The sequence below is a fragment of the Rhinatrema bivittatum genome, chromosome 1 (genome assembly GCF_901001135.1).
Source record: "Rhinatrema bivittatum chromosome 1, aRhiBiv1.1, whole genome shotgun sequence".
Classification (NCBI taxonomy): Eukaryota; Metazoa; Chordata; class Amphibia; order Gymnophiona; family Rhinatrematidae; genus Rhinatrema; species Rhinatrema bivittatum.
The window spans coordinates 425,084,924-425,107,879 of NC_042615.1; the positions used below are offsets into that span (position 1 = coordinate 425,084,924).

The 22,956-nt window shown below is 45.4% G+C and overlaps 1 protein-coding gene across 3 annotated transcripts in view; it reads left to right on the forward strand.

Moving 5' to 3' along the window:
- NCBP1 (nuclear cap binding protein subunit 1) overlaps nt 1-22,956 on the forward strand; it is a 437,475-nt gene that overhangs the window by 286,297 nt on the left and 128,222 nt on the right. For all 3 annotated transcript variants that reach the window (XM_029603603.1, XM_029603613.1, XM_029603623.1), the window contains 3 exons: nt 5,801-5,863; nt 6,127-6,201; nt 7,671-7,774. In XM_029603603.1, coding sequence (XP_029459463.1) covers nt 5,801-5,863; nt 6,127-6,201; nt 7,671-7,774 — 242 coding nt within the window. The remainder of the gene's footprint in view (nt 1-5,800; nt 5,864-6,126; nt 6,202-7,670; nt 7,775-22,956) is intronic.

Genomic DNA, 22,956 nt, shown 5'->3' on the forward strand with positions numbered 1-22,956 from the left:
GTCGTATTGACTAAGTCGGCAGAACATACGAAAGCCAAACATCGACACCCGGAACCATCGACCTCGACATCCCCAGAGGAGTCGATGACAAAGCGGCCACGTATTCAAGATACATCGGTCGCATCACCGCCTGGGCCTTCACCATTGATGCCGCACGTTCCTTCTCAGGACATAACATCGCAGCCACTGCCACCGCTTACACCTGCATTATCAACAGCAGCTGTACAGCCGGAATTATCTGATTTAATCAGACAAGCGGTGCTACAGACGTTCAAAGAACAAGTTTTTCCGGCGATGATGCCGATGCAACCAGCATCGATGCCGGTAGAGATACCGATGCCGGTGGGATCACCGATGCCGATGTCATCAATGACATCGACTTCTCGAGTACTGAGAATTATAACGGCATCGACGTTGATTTATGCTCAAATACCATCCACTTCTTCGATGCCAATCTCTATGACTGGACCATCGATGTCGTTGACACTGTCTAGGACGACTCGTCCGATTCCCTCGATGCCGACAACTGAACACGCGATGACATTGAAACCTCCTGATCAGGGACAGGAAATTTAGAGTTTTATCGACAACTTTTGGAAAGATACCAAAAAGTTATCGATACTCTACCACCGAAAACGTCTCAAGATACTTTTCAAACTTTTCCCGTCGTTGATTCTCAGCCAGGCCCTTCAGGCCTTCACCATCCTAAGCCAACTGCAAGATCTCCTTATAGAGAGGACCCAGAGGATTCCCGGGACGATCAACCATCTGATTCTTCGGAGGATTTTCTTTCGGATCCATCTCCTCCTGATCCTAGGAAAAGATCTCCCCCTGAAAATCTTTCCTTTTCTTCCTTTTCTTCCTTTATTCAGGATATGGCAGACTCCATTCCATTTAAACTTTCAGCTGAACAAGACACAAGACAACAGACACTAGAGGTATTACAGTTCGTGGACCCACCTAAGCAGGTCTTAGCTGTTCCAATACATGAGGTCCTCTTAAATGTTCAGAGTAGAATATGGGAACATCCATCTTCAGTGTCTGCAGTCAACAAGAGAATAGACTCTACCTACTTGGTACAGCCAGTTACAGGTTACCAAAAACAGCAACTACCACACCAATCTGTTGTGGTAGAATCAGCACAGAAAAAATCAAAGAGAGTCCGTCCACACTCCTCCAATCCACCAGGCAAAGACCATTGTTTTCTTGATGCCTTAGGCAGGAAGATGTTTCAAAGTGCAATGCTCAATTCTAGAATTTCTGCGTATCAATTATATATCACGCAATATCAAAGAAATATGTGGAAGCATATGGAAGAGCTTATCACCTCTCTCCCTTCCCAATTGCAAGAGCAGGCACAGTCTATCATCAATAAAGGATTGGAGGCTGGGAAACACGAGGTGAGGGCGGTATATGATAACTTCGAGACATCTTTCAGGGCAGCAGTTACGGCAATTACTGCAAGAAGATGGGGATGGCTAAAGGCCTCAGACCTTAGGTCTGAAGTGCAAGACAAACTAGTTGATCTACCATGCCAAGGGGACAATTTGTTTGGGGACAAGGTCCAGGAAGCAGTCCAGCAGCTAAAGGACCATTCAGAAACCCTTCGACAGTTGTCTCAAACATCACAGGATACTGTCCCTCAGCCTCCTCGTCGGTTCCCTCGAAGGGATACTAGGCGGCCCTATTATAGGCCAAGAAGATACTACCCCCAGGCTTCTAGGGGAAGATCTACAAGACCACTACAACGCTCTCAGGCCAGACAGCCTAAAACAACTAGGCCACAGCCTCCTCCACAAACAGGACCGGCAACAGGCTTTTGAAACTCAATCCAGAGAACAGGCCAAGTCATCAAATCCTCAATCACACCTACCAGTAGGAGGAAGAGTGAAAATTTTTCAGGAACATTGGCAAGCAATCACATCAGATCAGTGGGTACTCTCTGTAATATCTCGAGGGTAGAAACTGAACTTCCTATCACTTCCTCCACAAAATCCTCCAAGATTCTTCACGCAAACAGAATCTCAACTTCTCACTCTACAAACAGAATTATCCACCCTTCTGAAAGCAAGAGCTATACAACTCGTACCTCGCTCTCAGAGGGGCAGAGGATTCTATTCCCGATACTTCCTCATTCCAAAGAAGACTGGAGGCCTTCGTCCCATTCTAGACCTCAGAAATCTCAACAAATTTCTACGAAAAGAAAAATTCAGAATGATTTCTCTGGGTACCATACTTCCACTTCTTCAAAAAGGCGACTGGCTTTGTTCTCTGGACCTTCAATATGCTTATGCTCACATACCAATCTTTCCACCTCACCGCAAATACCTGTGCTTCATGGTAGGCCATCAACATTACCAATACAAGGTTCTACCTTTTGGACTAACCTCTGCTCCAAGAGTATTCACAAAATGCCTAGCTGTCGTAGCTGCACATTTGCACAAACATGATGTCCATGTTTTTCCATATCTAGATGACTGGCTCATAAGAAGCCCATCTCAACAAGGAGCTCTAACATCCCTCAGTTACACAATTACTCTGCTTCACTCCATGGGATTTCTCATCAATTATCAAAAGTCTCACCTCACTCCATCTCCACTACTTCAATTCATAGGAGCAGAGTTAAACACCACACTCTCAAGGGCTTTTCTCCCCGAGGATCGGGCAGACACACTTTCCCTTTTGGCAAGTTCCATACACTCCAAGAAACGAGCAACAGCTCTCCAATTCCTGACTTTACTAGGCCATATGGCCTCCACAGTACACGTCACTCCAATGGCGCGACTTGCTATGCGAATAACCCAATGGACTCTACGATCCCAATGGATCCAAGACATTCAACCAATGCATTCTCCAATTCAAGTTACCCACCAGCTACGTTCCTCTCTACTATGGTGGATAAACAAGGGCCTAGCCTTCCAACAACCAATACCACAAATAACTTTAACTACAGATGCATCCACCTTGGGTTGGGAAGCGCATATAGACAAACTCCAAACCCAAGGGACTTGGACGAGACTCAAAGCAACATTTCAAATCAATTTTCTGGAACTTCGAGCTATACGGTATGCGCTTTATGCATTCAAGGACTGCCTTTCTCACAAGACGGTTCTAATCCAAACGGACAACACAGCCATGTGGTACATCAACAAACAGGGAGGTACAGGCTCGTATCTCCTTTGTCAAGAAGCTGCACAGATTTGGGGCTGGGCCCTGAACCACTCAATGTTTCTCAGGGCCACATATCTAGCAGGCATTCACAACGTAGTAGCGGACAAACTCAGTCGTCAATTCCAACCACACGAGTGGTCACTGAATCCTGTAATAGCATCCAGGATTTTCCAACGTTGGGGTCAACCAGCAATAGACCTCTTTGCCTCACATCTGAATCACAAAGTGCAAAACTTCTGCTTCTTACACCAACAGAAGAACCAACCTGCCAGAGACGCCTTTGCTCGTCGTTGGAACTCAGGCCTACTATACGCATATCCCCCGATACCGCTCATAACCAAAACTCTCGTGAAGCTACAACAGGACAAGGGGTCCATGATACTCAAAGCCCCCTATTGGCCTCGACAAGTCTGGTTTCCCACACTGCTAGACCTCTCAGTCAGGGATCCCATTCGTCTGGGAGTAGCTCCCAATCTCATAACTCAGGATCAGGGTCGGTTGCACCATCCCAACCTCCAATCCCTAGTCCTAACAGCATGGATGTTGAAAGCTTGATCTTACAACCACGCAATCTTTCATCCAATATAACTCAAGTACTTATAGCTTCACGTAAGCCTTCCACACGAAAGAACTATTCTTCTAAATGGAAGAGATTCACCCTGTGGTGCAGACAAAAGAGTATTGATCCTTTCACCTGCCCCACTACTTCTCTTTTAGATTATCTATACTATCTTTCAGACTCTGGTCTCCAGACTTCATCTGTAAGAGTTCACCTGAGTGCAATCTCTGCTTACCATAACAGAATGGGAGATGCACCAATATCTACACAACCTCTTATCACTAGGTTCATGAGAGGTTTAACTCAACTTAAACCACCAATTCGGCCTCCAGTCCCTACATGGGACCTGAACTTGGTCTTAACAAGACTCATGCGTTCCCCTTTCGAACCCATAAATTCTTGTGATCTTAAATTTCTCATGTGAAAGACTATCTTCCTCATATCCATTACATCAGCTAGGAGAGTAAGTGAGTTACAAGCACTGGTCACATATGAACCTTACACTAGGTTTCTACATGACAGAGTGGTTCTCCGAACACATCCAAAATTCCTTCCCAAGGTAGTTACGGAATTCCACTTGAATCAATCCATAATTTTACCCACGTTCTTTCCAAAGCCTCATTCTCATCAAGGCGAACGAGCCTTACACACCTTAGACTGCAAGCGTGCATTGTCTTTCTACGTAAACCGCACAGCAGTCTACCGAAAATCTAAGCAACTTTTTGTTTCTTATGATCCAAACAAACCAGGTAAAGCTATGGGTAAACAGACTTTATCAAACTGGCTAGCAGATTGCATACAGTTTTGTTATGAACAAGCAGGCCTTCCTCTCCAAGGGCGAGTAACGGCACATGCAGTCAGAGCAATGTCAACCTCAGTAGCACACTATCGTTCAGTGCCAATTCTGGACATTTGTAAAGCAGCAACATGGAGTTCTCTTCACACATTTGCAGCTCATTACTGCTTAGATAAAGAGGGACGACAAGATTCAGCCTATGGACAATCTGTCTTAAAGAATTTGTTTCCAGTATAAACCCAACTCCTTCCACATCCAACCTGCTGTGATTTTCGGCTGACTCAGTTCAGCAACAATACTTACCTGTTGCTTCTCTACAAACTGAATCAGCCTTTAGCTTGCTAATCACCCATATGTGAGGACTAGCATCCTGCTTGTCCTGGGATAAAGCAAAATTGCTTAACTTGTAATAGGTGTTATCCCAGGACAGCAGGATGTAGTCCTCACGGAACCCACCCACCACCCCGTCGAGTTGGGTCTCATACCTTTTCTTATTTTACATTTGCTAATGCTTTTGCTACATATGAGACTGAAGAGAGACACCTGTGGCAGAGAATATCAGAGCATGCTGGGCATGCTCAGTGGCCTCTCGAGGCCAGTCAAACGTTTCTAGAAACTTTGACAGAAAGCTTTCCCTCACTAGGGCTCCGTTCATGACGTCACCCATATGTGAGGACTACATCCTGCTGTCCTGGGATAACACCTATTACAAGGTAAGCAATTTTGCTAAATAATTACTTTAGTTTAATTGGACCTACTCGAAACTAAGCTAAATAACTCAGTATCGTGTTATGAGGTTATAAATAATCTGGGTTTTTTACATACAAGAAATAAAATGGCATTGAGCTGAACTAGCTCATTAACATATTTTTCTTTGGCATGGCAGTTTCCTTTTGCTTCTTCGGGTTTCCAGCTTAATCGGAAGCAACTGCTACAGGGCTATAGCATCTTAAACCTTCATTTACAATTACCTAAGTTTTCCTTCCTCCTCTTAGCTCACTTTAATAAAAAACAGTTCTTGTGATGTTTAAGATCTGAGCACAAAGTAGAGTAGAAATCTAACTTGTCAAGGAGCACATTTGTAAAGGATAGCCATCTGATCATTCATGCGTGAAAAATTGAACCAACCCCCTGGTAATTTTGTAATTTGAATTCTGCATGTTATGGACATATTCTTATCTGTTTACAGATTTTCAGACAGGTTTATTATTTGGTGTTAGGTAAGATATTGGTGTGTGTTTAACTTTTCTTTAACCTGTATTTTCCCCTCAAAGGTTAATTAATTGGTTCTCCCACCACCTGAGTAACTTTCAGTTCCGCTGGAGCTGGGAAGACTGGTAAGTGTATTTGTACTGCCCCATAATTACATTTTACAGAAACATACTTAACAATTTTGCACGCACTACACTGTTAATGTTAAATGAAATATCCAGGGGGTGTTATAGGAAGATGCTGCTTATGATTACCTTAGCCAATCCTTCTTACTTACTAGATGTTGGCATTTTAAGTAGTGTGTATTTTATAATAATATGACAGTTGTAGGTGCAAGTTTGGTCTTTTTTCTTTTAAACTATTGAACATAATTATTCATTCTTGACAGGTCAGATTGTGTTACTCAGGACCTTGATAAGCCCAAACCAAAATTTGTAAGAGAAGTTTTAGAAAAATGCATGAGGTAAGCGATTTTCTATTTGGTCAAGCAGGAACTGTTGTGCTGAAAAGTGACTCCCAACATCAAGAAGGACTCCTTGAGATCACTTGAATTGCTGTGTCAGCACACACTGTACCAGTGCACACTTTTCCAGGATGGTGGATAGTTACACTACATTAAATTATAAGCTACCATTTAAAGAGGAGCATATGCTTATAAGTTTTGCTGTCATTATCTGCCAGATTTTCAGTACACACAAAGACTAAAGTCTGCTGAAATGGGCTATGTGATGCATATATTCAAGAAGAGTATTAAGATGAGTTACTGCACCAAAGTCATGTATACATGACATTTCCATAGTATTGTCAAATGCTTGTTCAACCTCTTCTGTCTCCAACCAAAGAGCTCCATGCTAACTATAATTGAACATCCCCTCACCATAAAACCATGATTTAACTCAGAAACCTGAGATTTATTGTATTTGAAAAGCCACTCACTTCACAAAGGAAGAGAACCCATGCTCTAGATTAGTGTTTCAAACCAATGTGCTTTCAGACCTGATCAAGTGTATCTTGGAAAAGTCACCACTGTCTGATGCTCAGATGCAAGCCAGCACCTCCCAACAACAAGTGTCATCAGCAGTAGTCTTAAATATGTAGACGCTCCTTTCTGAGAACATGTGTAATCATTCATGCCTCTACCTAGCTATAGCATGAGCCCTGGTATGATAATTAATGGGTGTCATGCAGGGCACAATAGCTGGGCCCTGCTTTTTTCAGCATACGCATTGCATATAGCATCTCTTCATCATTCCTATCCTGAGCCACCTCTTTTGAGCTGTTCCGCATCTGTCCTATCTCCAGGCTAAGTGAGATGGGGCATGTGTGCACTGAGCACTGGATATGACTTACTTTGAATGTTGGGAGCAGCATTAGTGAAGAAGCTTTGGCAGCCAAGGTAACTGAGCCTGCTGTGTGCACTACACTGACTTTTTCCTTAACTTGCACTTGTATATAGAAGGAGCTGGTCCAACATAATGTTCATATGTTTCTGCCTCCTCTCATCCATTGTGTTAAAATTTGGAAGAGAAAGTGGGGAGCATATAGTGTTTCTATAGCTCTTCTTTTGGCCATATAAATTCTCTCCATGTCTGCATTGCCTGTCCTGCAGATGTTGGTGTACCACACATCATTTTATTAATGTAGGTTGCCTTAGTTTTGAAAAGGTTGGGAATCACTGCTCTAGAATGTGGTGGGCTATTTCGTTTTTTTTGTGGCCACAGACAGAGTTTCAGGATATCCTTAAATGAATATGTATGAGAGATATTTACATGCACACTGCCACATTACCTCAGTTGTATGGATATGTTTCCTGCGTATTCTTTAGAGGTATGCTGAAAACCCAACTCCTTGGTGGCCTGCAAGAACCAGAAGTCCCCCCTCAATCTGTGCTTTACTCATAATTGAACTGTTGTAATTGTCTTCATTTCATAGACTCTCTTATCATCAGAGAATATTGGATATTGTTCCTGCTTCCTTTTCTGCACTGACTCCATCAACCCCAGGATGCATTTATAAATATGGAGATGAAAGCAATAGTAAGTAATGAGGTCCTCTGACTGAACTGCTCCCAGTGAACTTGTAACTTGGGGTCCCCCCTCCATTCACATGCAGTATCTGCACTGGCAGTGTAATCTCTAATGGTTTAAAGGTAGCAAGAATGAAGTATGCTTTAACTTGCACAGTGATGTTCACTCCCATGCCCTTTACTCCTTTGTGTGGTATATAGAATGCTGGAATGCAGGATGGGTTTAGATGTTTGCTAGTAGGAATTCTGTAGTTAGTGTTGCAGAGCTGGATTAGCCATGACACATGGGCGACGACATCTGATGGTGCCAAACAGACCTTTCTACTGAGCATGCACGAGAGTTTCCATGTGCATGCTGCCTCATGAGCTGTTTACGCTTTTTTTTTTGGGGGGGGGGTCTGAGCTACTGCATTGATGTGTTCTCTCTCTTTCCCTCCCCCCCCCCCCCCTCTGAATTAGTACTTGGTAGATTTCTTATTTATTTGTTTTAACTTTCTGTTTAACTTGCCAAACAATACACAAAATTAGCAACATACAGGGGAATTGCTCCATTATTTAATAATCAAACCAGGCATGGGTTACACTCAGAATTATAAAACTTCCAATACAGATCCCAAAATGTTTCATATTGTCTCACAGCATGAAAGTCAATATTTCAATCAGGGCTTTGGAATGCACCTGGCCACGCCAATCCTCTAGCCTGGGCACAGACTTCATCTTAGTAGCTATAGAAAATCTATAGGCATCAGAGAGAGCTGTCTTAGGGTCTCATGTAGTAATGTTGAGTCAATAACTTCTTGGATTTGCCTATAAGCTAATTGTCCCAGAATCTCAGTAAACATAATGCTGGGGTAAGTCAGCTGACTATCTAATATCTGACTCACAAACCTTCCTACCCACATCCAGAGAGAGTGAACATAAGGCACTCCCACCATATGTGCAGGTATGAACCCACCTCCTGCAACCCCTCGAGCATAACTGTGATGAAGATGCACATATTCTGTGGAAGAAAAGGGGACATCTATAGCTGTGCAACAGTAGTTTTACCATTAACTCAGCCCTGTGTGCACATAAAGACAATCTATGTCCATTCCTTTTTCTTCTATATGTAACTGTTTCAGGACACCCCCCCCCCCCCCCCCCCCCCCCAGCGAACATGCTAAAGAGGGCTCCAACTCCAGATAGGTCTGAATTATATAGTTTTATACAGTATCAAGCTTATCATCCTGTAGAGTTGGCCCGACAAAAGGGATACTTCAATCAAGTTAGGCTTAATTAAACTCAACCTTTCAGAATGGATTTTGAGTGTCTGTTTTTTTGTGGGGTTTTGTGCTGCTGTTACTGTGAGGTGATACTAGAATTTGAAAATATTTTTTTGTATGAGTTGCAAGGGAAATATCCTTGCTTCATTGTTAGGGGAATTTCTGTGAATGCACAGTGTTACAGAATTGGAGGTGCAGGAGTTACATTGATATTGTGTCCCTTCCTGTAGAAATTCCAGACTTCACTTTCATAGACATATAGAATTAGTTGAATGAGACTATCAGATTTAATATCTTTACTAAAAGGATGAAACTGGCCAGCTTTTTAAAAATTACACAGAAGATCCTTGAGACTTTTATTGAGTCTTTTTTTTTTTTTTTTTTTTTTTTTTTAGCCAATTTTAAGGCAGGAGCCTATGCTAAGGAGGTGGTTGTGATGTGTGGAAATGTTACTTTGGCTTCCCCCCCCCCCCCCCCCCCAAATGTTTTTGTCTAGAAAAGTCACTGATTTTCTGTGACCTTAAGCATTAGTACAAGAAGGATAGCAGGCAGAGAGGGCAAGGAGGGCACTGGAAAGGTACACAAATGCATTGGCCACTGGAGATCCTCGGAACGCCACTGGAGAGAAGGGTCCATTTGGCCGTGAGAATCTTGACAAACACCAACAGAAAAGAACATATCACACCCATCCTCAAAGATTTACATTGGCTTCCAATAAGTTTCAGAATCCTTCACAAATCCCTTACCATCATTCATAAAGCCATCTCACCAGCAGGTCCCCATCGACCTACAATATCCTCTCAGACGTCACACCTCCTCAAGACCCATCAGAGAAGCCTACAAAGGATCCCTACTCGCCCCATGCCACAAAATCCACCCATCTGACATCCACCAGAGAAAGGGCCTTTTCAACAGTGGGACCAGCCATTTGGAATGCAATCCCACCTGATCTCAGACAGGAATCTTGTCTGACATTTAAGAAAAAACTCAAAAACTGACTGTTTCAACAAGCCTTTCACCCAACCTAGGCCTACATTAATCTATGCCACAGATCACATACTAAGTCTGTCTACTCAGCTTACGCTATTTCACACGGTGTAATCACTTTGTTATAGTTATCTAGTTATCTCTCCACTTCTAGCTTCTTCTTCCTCTCCCTGGTTCCATTTCCCCTGTTCAATGTAACTGTTGCTTCCTTTGCTTTTTGTTATTATTTTACCCCTGTTCCATGTAAACCGATGTATGATATGATTTTATCATGAATGTATAAAAAAGTATTAAATAAATAAAATAAATATTGAAAAGCACCGGTCCAAGTACAGATCCCTGAGGCACTCCACTGTTTACCCTTTTCCACTGAGAAAATTGACCATTTAATCCTACTCTGTTTCCTGTCTTTTAACCAGTTTGTAATCCACGAAAGGACATCGCCTCCTATCCCATGACTCTCATGAGGGACTTTGTAAAACACCTTCTGAAAATCCAAATACACATCATCTACCGGTTCACCTTTATCCACATGTTTATTGACCCCTTCAATGAAATGAAGCAGATTTGTTAGGCAAGACTTCCCTTGGGTAAATCCATGTTGACTGTGTTACATTAAATCATGTCTTTCTATATGCTCTACGATTTTGATCTTGAGAATAGTTTCCACTATTTTTCCCGGCACTGAATTTAGGCTCACTGATCTATAGTTACCCAGATCTCCCCTGGAGCCTTTTTTAAATATTGGGGTTACCTTGGCCACCCTTCAGTCTTCAGGTACAATGGATGATTTTAATGATAGATTACAAATTTTAACTAATAGATCAGAAGTTTCATTTTTGAGTTCCTTCAGTACCCTAGGATGCATACCATCTGGTCCAGGTGATTTGCTACACTTTAGTTTGTCAATCTGGCCTACTACATCTTCCAGGTTCACAGTGATTTCATTCAGTTTGTCTGACTCATCACATCTGAAAACTCAAAAGGGGAAACTCCATTGAGTTCTCTGGCACTTTGTGGATTGTGAATAGCACATAGGATAGCAATGCATCCCAATTTTTGCCATCTTCATCCATAAATTTCCTCAACATTTGTTTGAGTGTCTGTTTGAAGCTCTGTAAAGGCCATCAATCTGCGGGTGTTAAACCAAAGTATGCAGAGTTTTTACCTTGAGCAAGGTGCAGAGCTCTTTCATTACCTTGGAAACAAATGGGGTTCCCTTATCTCCTTGGAAAGCCGAAATCGTGAAAATACCTCTATTAGGGCGGTCGCCTCCATTGGGGTTTTCATATTCCGTAGCAATACAACATTCGGATATCTTATGGCATAGTCAAGAATGATGAAGATGTACTTATTTCTTTGAGTAGATCTATCTAATGTCCCTATAAGGTCCATGCCCCACCCTTCAAAAGTGGTCTCAGCTATGGGCCTGTATGCAGGCAGGCTTTGTGAGTTGGCAGGTAGGGCAGGGACAGCAATACTGTTGGACCTGTTTATGTAGGCCTGGCCAATAGAGCTGTGCCAAAATTTTCTCTTGGGTCTTTTCCTCCACCATATGTCCTATAACTCAGTAAAGTAGGTCCCCTTTCATTACATAATAAGCAGGAGCAGGGTCTGTAACTTGCCCACCCAGTGGCTGGCTTTGTCAATCCTCTGTATATGCTCCCAGGCCCACTTAAAGGACTCATCCTTCCTCCCCATTGCTTCTGAATTAGCAGCATAACTATATTTGTCCTGTTGGTATTGCCCCTGGACTTAGGAGTTTGTCATTATGGTACAGGTCAGGGTCTTCTAAGTGAAAGAGTTCTAGAAATATCAATTCTTCATTGCTTTGGCTACACAAATCCATTGTGAGCTGCTCTACAGGTTCTTAAAGTTTGGGCAGTCCCATTGTAGGGTGGCCAAGAGAAAACTCCCACTCTTATTCTATCTTTGCTGACCGAGGTCTTTAGTTGTACCTGGCTTGTTGGATATTTTTATTGGTCTCCATGGATGCATGCCAGCATCACAACTCTATCGTAGTCTATCTGTAGCCGCTTCATTAATTCTCTTCGAATGAGCATTTTTACACTCCTAGAGTCCACCGATGCCGGGGTAGGAATGCCATCTAGCTGAACTTCAACCACAAAAGTAGAGACTGCCCGGCTGGGGAGATCCTCAAAATTACAAAAGTGAGGGGCCACAGCATTAACATCCATTGGCTCACTTTCCCTATGGGGACAGCCCCAAATAAAATGGCCTCTCTCGCCACATCTGAAACATGGCAGTCCCGTAGGTTTTTACGGTTGAGAAAAGTCCAGCCTGTCTGGATCCACCAGCTGTCGGGGTCTCCTATCCTTAAGACTCCTGCGTTCTCTACCTGGGTCTGATAGTCTCTCCTGAGCCCATGGCCCTGAGCTTGGTAATAAGCCTCTGCCATGTCCAACACCATCTCTACCATAAGATTCGGATGTCTGCACAGCCACTACCACATAGGGTGTTCTAGGCCATTTAGGAGTTGGTCCAACAAAACTGAGTTGGCTACCTCCACACCAGTCTTCCTTTCTGGGCGCAGCCATTTCCAAGCAACATCCTTAAGTCTCTGTAAAAGGTTCCACGGGTTCTCCTCTGGTTGACAAAATCGCTTTCAGAAGGCTTCTGGGGTAAGTCCTGCTCTTTCTCTAAAATGGCTGCTTTGACTTCTTGCTATGTGACACTCTCTTCTGGATTGGCAGTTTGGAAGACTTCTTGACTACTCCTGGTGAGTAGGCTCCCAAGATAGGTCATCCAACTATCTTCTGGCCAGTCTGCCAGTTGAGGGGTCTGTTCAAAATTCTTCAGGAAATAATCTGGTCTTCTCTTGGAGCCATCTTAAATACTACTGGCGACAAGGAAGGTGGCCTGGTCACAGTAGTCTGTACGGCCTGTGTGCTACCTGAGTCAGCACTGTTTTGCTGCATAGGTTGTCCTCGCAGCGCCTACTGCTGGTCAGTTTGGGTTTGCAGGGCATTCTGTAGTTGCTGCTGCCTTGCAGTAGGACCTGGATCACTTGCTCCATCTTCCCTGCTTTCTGAGCTGCCTCCAAACTAAGTACCTCCCTGGGGAAGGAGAGGGGGAACCCCCCCCAAAAAAAAAAAAACCTGGCCTGTCCAGACCTGACACACTGCTTGAACCCTGGCTGTACAGGCAGGCTCCCCCCTTGGCCTGTTGTAGCTTCACCTAGGTGAGTGGAACTGGGAGGTCCCAGGAAAAAGAGGAAAAAAAAAACCCCTCTGTAGGGTTTTTTTTCCCCCCTCCTGGTGCGGCTGTGGGCTCCTGCCTGTGCTTCCCGCTTAGGTAGGAGATCCCACTATCACCACCATATTTGGTAACTTGGAAAAGCCAGGAGAAATGAGGCAGACTCTGGCTTTCTTTTTTTGCAATTTATTTACAGTGAACAAATTAAATGCAAAGCAAAACAAATAAATGATGCAGCTCACTTTCAGGTCGATACTGTAACGTGCGGTTGAAGATTTCCCGTCTGTAACGTGCTGGGAGCACACAATTCGGACGCGTAAGGCGATCCAGCGATACAGTCTCCAGTTTCACACGTCCTTAGCGCTTCTTAAAACAGACGCATAACCCTTTCCGCAGCAGCATGTATATGATATGTAAATGAACGAATTAGCTGTATTATGAAGGAATTAGCTATTCCCCTCCGATACTGTAACGCGCGCCCCGACTATCGCTGCCATTTTGCCCCGCGTTTAACCTGCTAACTTACCGCCTACCCCTACCCCTGTGTTAGAGGCAGAGGTAAGGGTAGGCGGCAAGCTTTCCCCCAGCCCCCTCTCACCTGCCCTGGCCGCGTCCATGGATGCTGGCCTCCGGGGCAGCCCCAGTCCTCCCCCCTCCTCCCGAAGAAAAAAAAAAAGTGAAAAAAAGTTGCGAGAGAGAGAGAGAGGAGAGGACGGCAATCCTACGCTCGGCGACTTACTTTTGCAGTCCCCCTCCTCCGGACATCGTTGCTTCCCCCGTGCCAGTTCCCCCTCCCCTCCTCCCGAAGCAGGGCGCGAAAAGCAGCCTTGCTCCGGGAGAAGGGAAGAAGGGACTGGCAGTGTAAAGCGGCGAAGCGACTCACCTTTTGTAGCACCTTCCAGACATCGGACGACCTCTCCTGCTGCTCGCGAAGATGGACGCCTGCACAGCCGCTGAAGACGTGACGTCACATGCCGTGACGCCAAACGTCGTGACGTCACGTCTTCAGCGGCCGTGCAGGCGTCCTTCTTCGCGAGCAGCTGGAGGCAGGAGAGGTCGTCCGATGTCCGGAGGGGGCTGCAAAAGTAAGTCGCTTTTCGCGCCCTGCTTCGGGAGGAGGGGAAGGGGAACTGGCACGGGGCAAGCCACGATGTCCAGAGGGGGGCTGCAAAAGTAAGTCGCCGAGCGTAGGATTGCCGTCCTCTCCCCTCTCTCTCTCGCAACATTTTTTTTCACTTTTTTTTTTGCTTCGGGAGGAGGGGAGAGGGGACGGCAATCCCGACTTCCTGGTATCTGTCATTTCAAATGACATTTGAAATGACAGATACCAGCGTGGCCGTGAAGCGTTAGGCCCGAGCACCCAGGTTACTGTATAGGCGCTCTATACCGTAAAATGGGTTGCGCAGGCCTAACGCTTCCCTAACACTTCGCAGACGCGGCATGCATTTGCATGCAATTAGAAGAGAGTATCGAGCGGTAGGTGAAGAGAACTGTGCGTGCGGGGAACGAGGGTGCGCCAGGCACTGCCGCACTCTTTCTACCGCAGCCTTAGAGTATCGACCTGTTTAAAAGTTAGGTAGCACAGAGACATCACACATAGCAGTTTTAGCATAGGCTGGCTTCCTGCCTGCTCCCCAGGGCCTTCATAACCCTTCTGGTCCTTTTTGTCTTATGCTAGGCTGAAGGGATCGTCCCTGGACCCAGAATCCCTTGCTGGGTTGGGACTTAAGGAGGATTGGGCCAGATAGCTGTGGCTGGTCCCATAAGTGGTCTGAGGGAGTTTCCTGTAGACTCCATTACAGGGCTTATAGCTGCCGGTGTTTGTGGGCCTGGGCTGAATGGCCCGAGCCCACAGGTAACCTGATATTGTGTTCAGGTTCCTCTCTTCTCCATGAATTCAGTGGTATTTATGGGGCCGCATAGCGGGCATCCACTGCTGTCCCTCTATCCTCCTGGCACACTTTGATCTCATAAGAAAACATGCCATACTGGGTCAGACCAAGGGTCCATCAAGCCCAGCATCCTGTTTCCAACAATAGCCAATCCAGGCCATAAGAACCTGGCAAGTACCCAAAAACTAAGTCTATTCCATGTTACCGTTGCTAGTAATAGCAGTGGCTATTTTCTAAGTCAACTTAATAGCAGGTAATGGACTTCTCCTCCAAGAACTTATCCAACTTTTTTAAACCCAGCTATACTAACTGCACTAACCACATCCTTTGGGATCTATAGACAATATCTCTCCTCTCCTAATATAGACTCCTATTCTCCTGTCCTCACATTTGTCTTCTTGTCTTCCTCAACGATATTACAGACAACCTCTCCTCTCATACCTTAAGCGATACACGTTTTATGTGATTCCAGACTTTAATTGTAATGTACTTAAGCTATTTCTTATATTAATTATTCTTTAGATCTTAAGCTACTTCTTATATTAATTATTTTTCACATCTTCCACTTGCCTTCTTATATTTGTAAATTTTGTATCAGGCTATCCGTTTGCCCATTAAACCTTAAGGGGCAGATTTTAAATACTTGCGCGAGCGCGTACTTTTGTTCGCGCAGCAGGCACGAACAAAAGTACGCTGGATTTTATAAGATACGCGCGTATCTTATAAAATCCGGGGTCGGCGCGCGCAAGGGGGTGCACATTTGTGCAACCTGCGTGCGCCGAGCCCAGCGCGCACTGCCTGTTCCCTCCCTTCCCCTACCTAACCCACACCCCCCCCCCTTAACTTTGCTCGCGTCCGCCGGCTGCCCCGGTCCCAGGGGCTGTTCTGGAGGCCGCGGCAACGCCCCTGGAACGCCCCCGGACTGAAACCACGCCCACGTCGCCGCCCCCGAAATGCCGCGCCCCGCCCCCTAAACGCCCCGCCCCCGACAGGAAGCCCCGGGACTTACGCTCGTCCCGGGGCTCTGCGCGTGCCGGCGGCCTATGCAAAATAGGCGCGCCGGCGCGCAGGGGTTTTAAAATCCAACCCTAAGTTTGCTGTATAAGCTTGCTTATATGTTCCCTGCACAAGCTTGTTATTTCCTCTGCATAAGCTTTTTATACCCTCTGTATAAGCCTGTTATGTTCTCTGTATAAGCTAATTAAATGCTTTTGCTCCCCTCTCCCCTTGTATTTGCCTCCCATTCCCCCTGTATAAGCTGGTTACGTTCCCTGTATATACTCCCTTTTCCCCCTATTTAGCTATTAGTCCCTTTACACTGAAGTATCTGTTTCACATGTGTAAGTTACTAGTTCATTGTAAAGCCTGTTGCTGCATTCTGTTCTCTGTTAACCGATGAGATGTTCACAACGACTGTCTGTATATACAATTTCTAAATAAAATAAATAAATAATAAAATCCTCTGGCAACAAATTCCAGAGTTTAATTGTGCGTTGAGTGAAAAAGAACTTTCTCCGATTAGTTTTAAATGTGCCACATGCTAACTTCATGGAGTGCCCCCTAATCCTTCTATTATCTGAAAGAGTAACTAACCGATTCACATCTACCCGTTCTAGACCTCTCATGATTTTAAACATCTCTATCATATCTCCCTTCAGCAGTCTCTTCTTCAAGCTGAAAAGTCCTAACCTCTTTAGTCTTTCCTCATAGGGGAGCTGTTCCATTCCCCTTATTTTGGTCGCCCTTCTCTGCACCTTCTCCATTGCAATTATATCTTTTTTTGAGATGCGGCGACCAGAATTGTACACAGTATTCAAGGTGCAGTCTCACCATGGAGCGATACAGAGGCATTATGACATTTTCCGTTTTATTCACCATTCCCTTTTTAATAATTCCCAACATTGTTTGCTTTTGTGACTGCCGCAGCACACTGAACCGACAATTTCAATGTTATCCATTATGACGCCTAGATCTCTTTCTTGGGTAGTAGCATCTAATATGGAACCTAACATTGTGTAACTATAGTATGGGTTATTTTTCCCTATATGCATCACCTTGCACTTATCCACATTAAATTTCATCTGCCATTTCGATGCCCAATTTTCCAGTCTCACAATTTATCACAATCTGCTTGTGATTTAACAACTCTGAACAATTTTGTATCATCTGCAAATTTGATTATACTCACTCGTATTTCTTTCCAGATCATTTATAAATATATTGAAAAGTAAGACTTCCAGTACAGATCCCTGAAGCATTCCACTGCCCACTCCCTTCCACTGATAACTGTCCATTTAATCCTACTCTCTGTTTCCTGTCTTTTAGCCAGTTTGTAATCCACGAAAGGACATCGCCACCTAGCCCATGACTTTTTACTTTTCCTAGAAGCCTCTCATGAGGAACTTTGTCAAATGCCTTCTGAAAATCCAAGTACACTACATCTACCGGTTCACCTTTTTCCACATGTTTATTAACGCCTTCAAAATAGTGAAGCAGATTTGTGAGGCAAGACTTTTCTTGGGTAAAGCCATGCTGACTTTGTTCCATTAAACCATGTCTTTCTATATGTTCTGTGATTTTGATGTTTAGAACACTTTCCACTATTTTTCCTGAGACTGAAGTCAGGCTAACCGGTCTGTAGTTTCCTGGATCACCCCTGGAGCCCTTTTTAAATATTGGGGTTATATTAGTTATCCTCCTGTCTTCAGGTACAATGGATGATTTTAATGATAGGTTACAAATCTTTACTAATAGGTCTGAAATTTCATTTTTGAGTTCCTTCAGAACTCTGGAGTGTATACCATCCAGTCCAGGTGATTTACTACTCTTCAGTTTCTCAAGCAGGTCTATCACATCTTCTAGGTTCACCATCTTAATCATTACCTATGAAAACCTTCTCCAGTACGGGTACCTCCCCAACATTCTCTTCAATAAACACCAAAGCAAAGAAAGCATTTAATCTTTCCGCGATGGCTTATCTTCTCTAAGTGCCCCTTTAACCCCTCGATCATCTAACGGTCCAACTGACTCCCTCACAGGCTTTCTGCTTTGGATATATTTTAAAAAGTTTTTACTGTGAGTTTTTGTCTCTACGGCCAACTTCTTTTCAAATTCTTTCTTAGCCTGTCAATAAACTTGCCAACGCTTATGCATTATCCTATTTTCTTCTGTTGGATCCTTCTTCCAATTTTTGAATGAAGATCTTTTGGTTAAAATAGCTTCTTTCACTTCCAGTAATCGTTTTGTCTTCTTTACAACTTTTTTAATGTGTGGAATGGATCTGGACTGTGCTTCTAGGATGGTATTTTTTAACAATGACCATGCCTCTTGCACACTTTTTACCTTTGTAGCTGCTTCTTTCAGTTTTTTTCTAACACATTTTCTCACAGGACAAGCAGGATGGTAGTCCTCACATATGGGTGACATCACAGGATGGAGCCCAATCACGGAATACTTTTGTCAAAGTTTCCAGAACTTTGACTGGCATGCCCAGCATGGCACTAACCCTGCAGCCAGCAGGGTTCCCCCTTCAGTCTTCTTTTTTCCGCGCAGCAGTAATCTCACAGTTAAGGAGCTCTGCAGAGATTCCTGACAGGAATTTTCCTCACGGAATTATTAAAAGTTAATTTGCCCCACAGGGGTCCCTCCTTCAACTTTTTCAAGCCGCGGAACTCCGGTAAGTTTTTACCTGTTTTTCGTAGATTACCATCGAGTTTGGCCCTCGCGGCCTGGCCGTCGACCGTACTGTGGCTCAATTTTTTCCATGGCGTCGGGATTCAGTCTGTGCCCGGACTGTAATTGCGCCATGTCCATCACAGACCCCATAAAGTCTGTGTAATGTGTCTTGGACGAGAGCACGATGTCTTGACCTGCACCAGATGTGCCCTAATGACACCAAAAGGTCGCAAGGCCAGAATGGAGAAGATGGAACTTCTCTTCCGTGCTCAAACCCCGACTCCGTCCATTGCATCGATGTCATCAGAACCGGCTCCGTCAACTTCACGCCAGCATCGACCACCGCCCGGTGACCGTTCGGCGTCGACAACATCTCTGCCTTCGACACCCTCTACTCCTCCTCAGGACCGAGGGGATCGTAGAGACAAACATCGACATTGAAAGTCTCGGACCATCGAGGAAGCGAAATAATAGACCTCGCCATCGTCAGAGCCGCCGTCAAAGAAACCCCGTCCAGAAAAGTTACCGACCTTTTCGGCGACCGGGTCACTGAGGCAACCTTCACCCGACAGGGGATCGGGAGCCGCGACTCCGCCTTTAACAGTGGTCCCTCCGGCTATGCCTCTGCCTCCTTCTTCCTTTCCGGAGCCATGGCTGCTTGCTCCAGGTCTCCGAGAAGAACTGGACCAGATGGTTCAGGAGGCCATCGACAAGGCGATGCAACGACTCCAGGTTCCTCCGGCACTGACACCGGTACCAATTGTGGAACCGACCTGATTCCAGTAGCATTGGCACTGCTGCTCTCCAGGATGGAAGCGCTCATTGCCACTTTTCCACCGATGTATCCTGGGTCACCGATGGCTCCGGTGCCCTCCCCGCTTACTTTTTCATCGGGAGGAGAAACACCGTTCCGCATCCCTCCATCGAGAGTTCTGCCTCAGCCATCGATGCCGATATGTCCCTCGACACCAAACAATCGGTGCCAATATGCCCGTCGGCGCCACCGAGCCATCCATCGATGCCTTCAATGCCAGCGCCGGTGCCTTCGATGCCTTCATCGGTGCCTCCAATTATTCCTTAGATTCCTTCGGAGCCTAGACCAGGACCCTCGGGTATCTCACCTCCCCATCCCCCTCTAGCTCCTAGAGGGACAGGTGCTGATCCCTATGATACCTGAACCGATGATTCCTCCCCAGACACCGATGATTTGCCTTCACCACCTTCACCCACTGAAAGTAGAAAGCGTTCTCCTGCAGAGGACCTTTCCTTTATAAATTTTGTGATGGAAATGTCTAAATTGGTTCCCTTCCAATTAAAGACTGAACAGGATGATAGACATCAGATGGATGGAGTTGCTTCAATTCTTGGATGCTCCAAAGGAAATGACCTCCATCCCATCCACCAGGTTCTTCTGGATCTCCTCAAGAAGAACTGAGAACATCCTGGCTCCATTGTTCCAGTCCACAGAAAAGCTGACATTACCTATTTGGTGCAGTCAGCTCCAGGTTTTCAAAAACCTCAATTGGATCACCAATCTGTAGTGGTAGAATCCTCACAGAAAAGAGCAAAAAGATCAAAGCCTCACACTTCTTTACCTCCTGGCAAGGAACAGAAGTTTCTAGATGCCATTGGTTGCCTTGTCTTCCAGGGATCAATGCTCATCTCCCGGATTGCCGCTTATCAGCTCTATATGACCCAATATATTAGGGTCATTTTTAAGCAGATACAAGATTTAGCAGATTCCCTGCCTCAGCAATTTCAAGAACAACTCCAAACCCTAGTAAACAAAGGGTTTGAGGCAGGCAAGCATGAGATCAGATCATCCTATGATAATCTTTGATACTGCTACTAGAGTATCTGCAGCAGCTATTTCGGCAAGGAGATGGGCCTGGCTCAAGTCTTCCGACCTTCGCCCTGAGGTACAAGACAGGTTATCTGATCTACCCTGTGTTGGAGGTAATCTGTTTGGAGAACAGATTCAACGGACAGTGGCGGAACTTAAGGACCATCATGAGGCTCTCAGACAGCTCTCTCTGATACCTTCTGACTACTCTTCAAAACAGCCCTTCCGAAAGGACTCTCAGTCATTCTTCCGCCCGAAGAAGTCCTACCCACCACAAACCAGATCCCATTCCACGAGACCTTTTCAAAAAGCCCAGTCTCGTCAGACATGGAAACAAAAACAGCAAGCAGCTCCTTAACCAGATCCTGCTTCAGGTTTTTAACTTCTACCTAGAGAGCAACAGCCAGCTTCCATTGCCTCACATACCAGTGGGAGGTCGATTGTGCCACTTCAACAACATATGGCACTCAATCACCTCAGCCAATGGGTACTGGCGATAATTGCTTAAGGTTACCATCTGAACTTTCTCTCCGTGCCACTGGATTCCCCACCTCTACCGAAGTGGAGAACATCCGATCACTCCATCCTTCTGGATCAGGAGGTCTTCCTCCTCCAGTCCAAGGCAATAGAACCCGTACCCTACTCTCAGCACGGCCTAGGATTCTGTTCCCGGTACTTTCTAATCCCCCTAAAAATCAGGAGGCGTTCGTCCAATTCTGGACCTACGGGCCCTCAGGTACCTCCAGCGAGAGAAGTTCAAGATGGTAACCTTTAGGCTCGCTTCTTCCTCTTCAACAAAGAGGAGACTGGGTCTGCTCTCTCGACCTCCAGGACGCATACACTCATATTGCAATAACTCCATCTCATCGCAAATACCTGAGGTTTCTAGTAGGCCCCAAGCTCTACCAATTCAGAGTGCTTCCATTCGGCCTAGAGTCTGCGCCACGAGTCTTCACGAAATGCCTCGTAGTGTTTGCAGCCTTCCTAAGGACTCAGGGTGTTCACGTCTACCCCTATCTAGACGATTGGTTAATCAGGGCTCCCACTCAGCAAGCTGCTCTGTCGTCCCTCAATCTAAACTTACACACTCTAATTTCATTAGGATTTCTCATCAACTACGACAAATCATCTTTTGTCCCATCTCAAACCTTGTCGTTCATTGGGGCAGACTTGGACACCTTGCAGGCAAAGGCTTTTTTACCTCGACAGTGAGCTCTCACTCTCGTGTCTCTTGCGCACCGGCTGCAGTCTCAGCACTCCGTGACGGCATGCAACTTTCTCATTCTCCTGGGACACATGGTGTCCTCAGTGCAAGTCACACCAATGGCCCGTTAGGCCATGAGAGTCATGCATTGGACTCTATGGTCACAATTGACTCAAAGTATTCAGCCCCTGTTGACCATTATCCATGTAACCGACTCGCTCCGTCAGTCTCTTGCCTGGTGGAGAAATTAGAACAATCTCCTCCAAGGCTTGCCCTTTCAGGCTCCAGACCCTCAATTAGCTCTCACCACTGATGCTTCCAACATCGGCTGGGGAGCCCATGTGGCCAATCTGCAGACACAAGGATCTTGGTCTCCAGAGGAAGCCAAACACCAAATAAATTTCCTGGAGCTTCGAGCAATCAGATACGCTCTCAGGGCATTTCAGGATTGCCTCTCAAATCGTTATCCTGATCCAGACAGACAACCAGGTGGCCATGTGGTACATCAACAAACAGGGAGCCACGGGCTCCTTCCTTCTGTGTCAGGAAGCTGCACAGATATGGGCAGAAGCTCTCTCCCATAAGATGTACCTCAGGGCCACCTACTTGCCGGAAGTGGACAATTTGTTGGCAGACAAGCTGAGTCGCATCTTTCAGCCGCACGAGTGGTCTCTCAACCCCTCAGTAGCGAACTCCATCTTCCCACAATGGGGATATCCTCACATAGACCTCTTTGCTTCTCCTCAAAACCGGAAAGGAGAGAACTTCTGCTCTCTCATTCACAGCAAACACTCTCAATCCAGAGACGCATTCTCCCACTCATGGGCAACCGGTCTACTTTATGCATTCCCTCCACTTCCTCTTCTCTCAAAGACTCTCGTGAAGTTACATCCAGACAAGGGAACCATGATCCTGATAGCACCTCATTGGCCACGTCAAGTGTGGTTTCCAATACTTCAGGATCTCTCCGTTCGCAGGCACATTCCTTTGGAAAAAGACCTGCTTCTGATCACTCAAAACAACGGGTGCCTCCGCCACCCCAATCTTCAAGCCATGTTCCTGATGGCATGGATGTTGAAAGGTTAATCCTTCAGCCACTTAACCTTTCTGAAC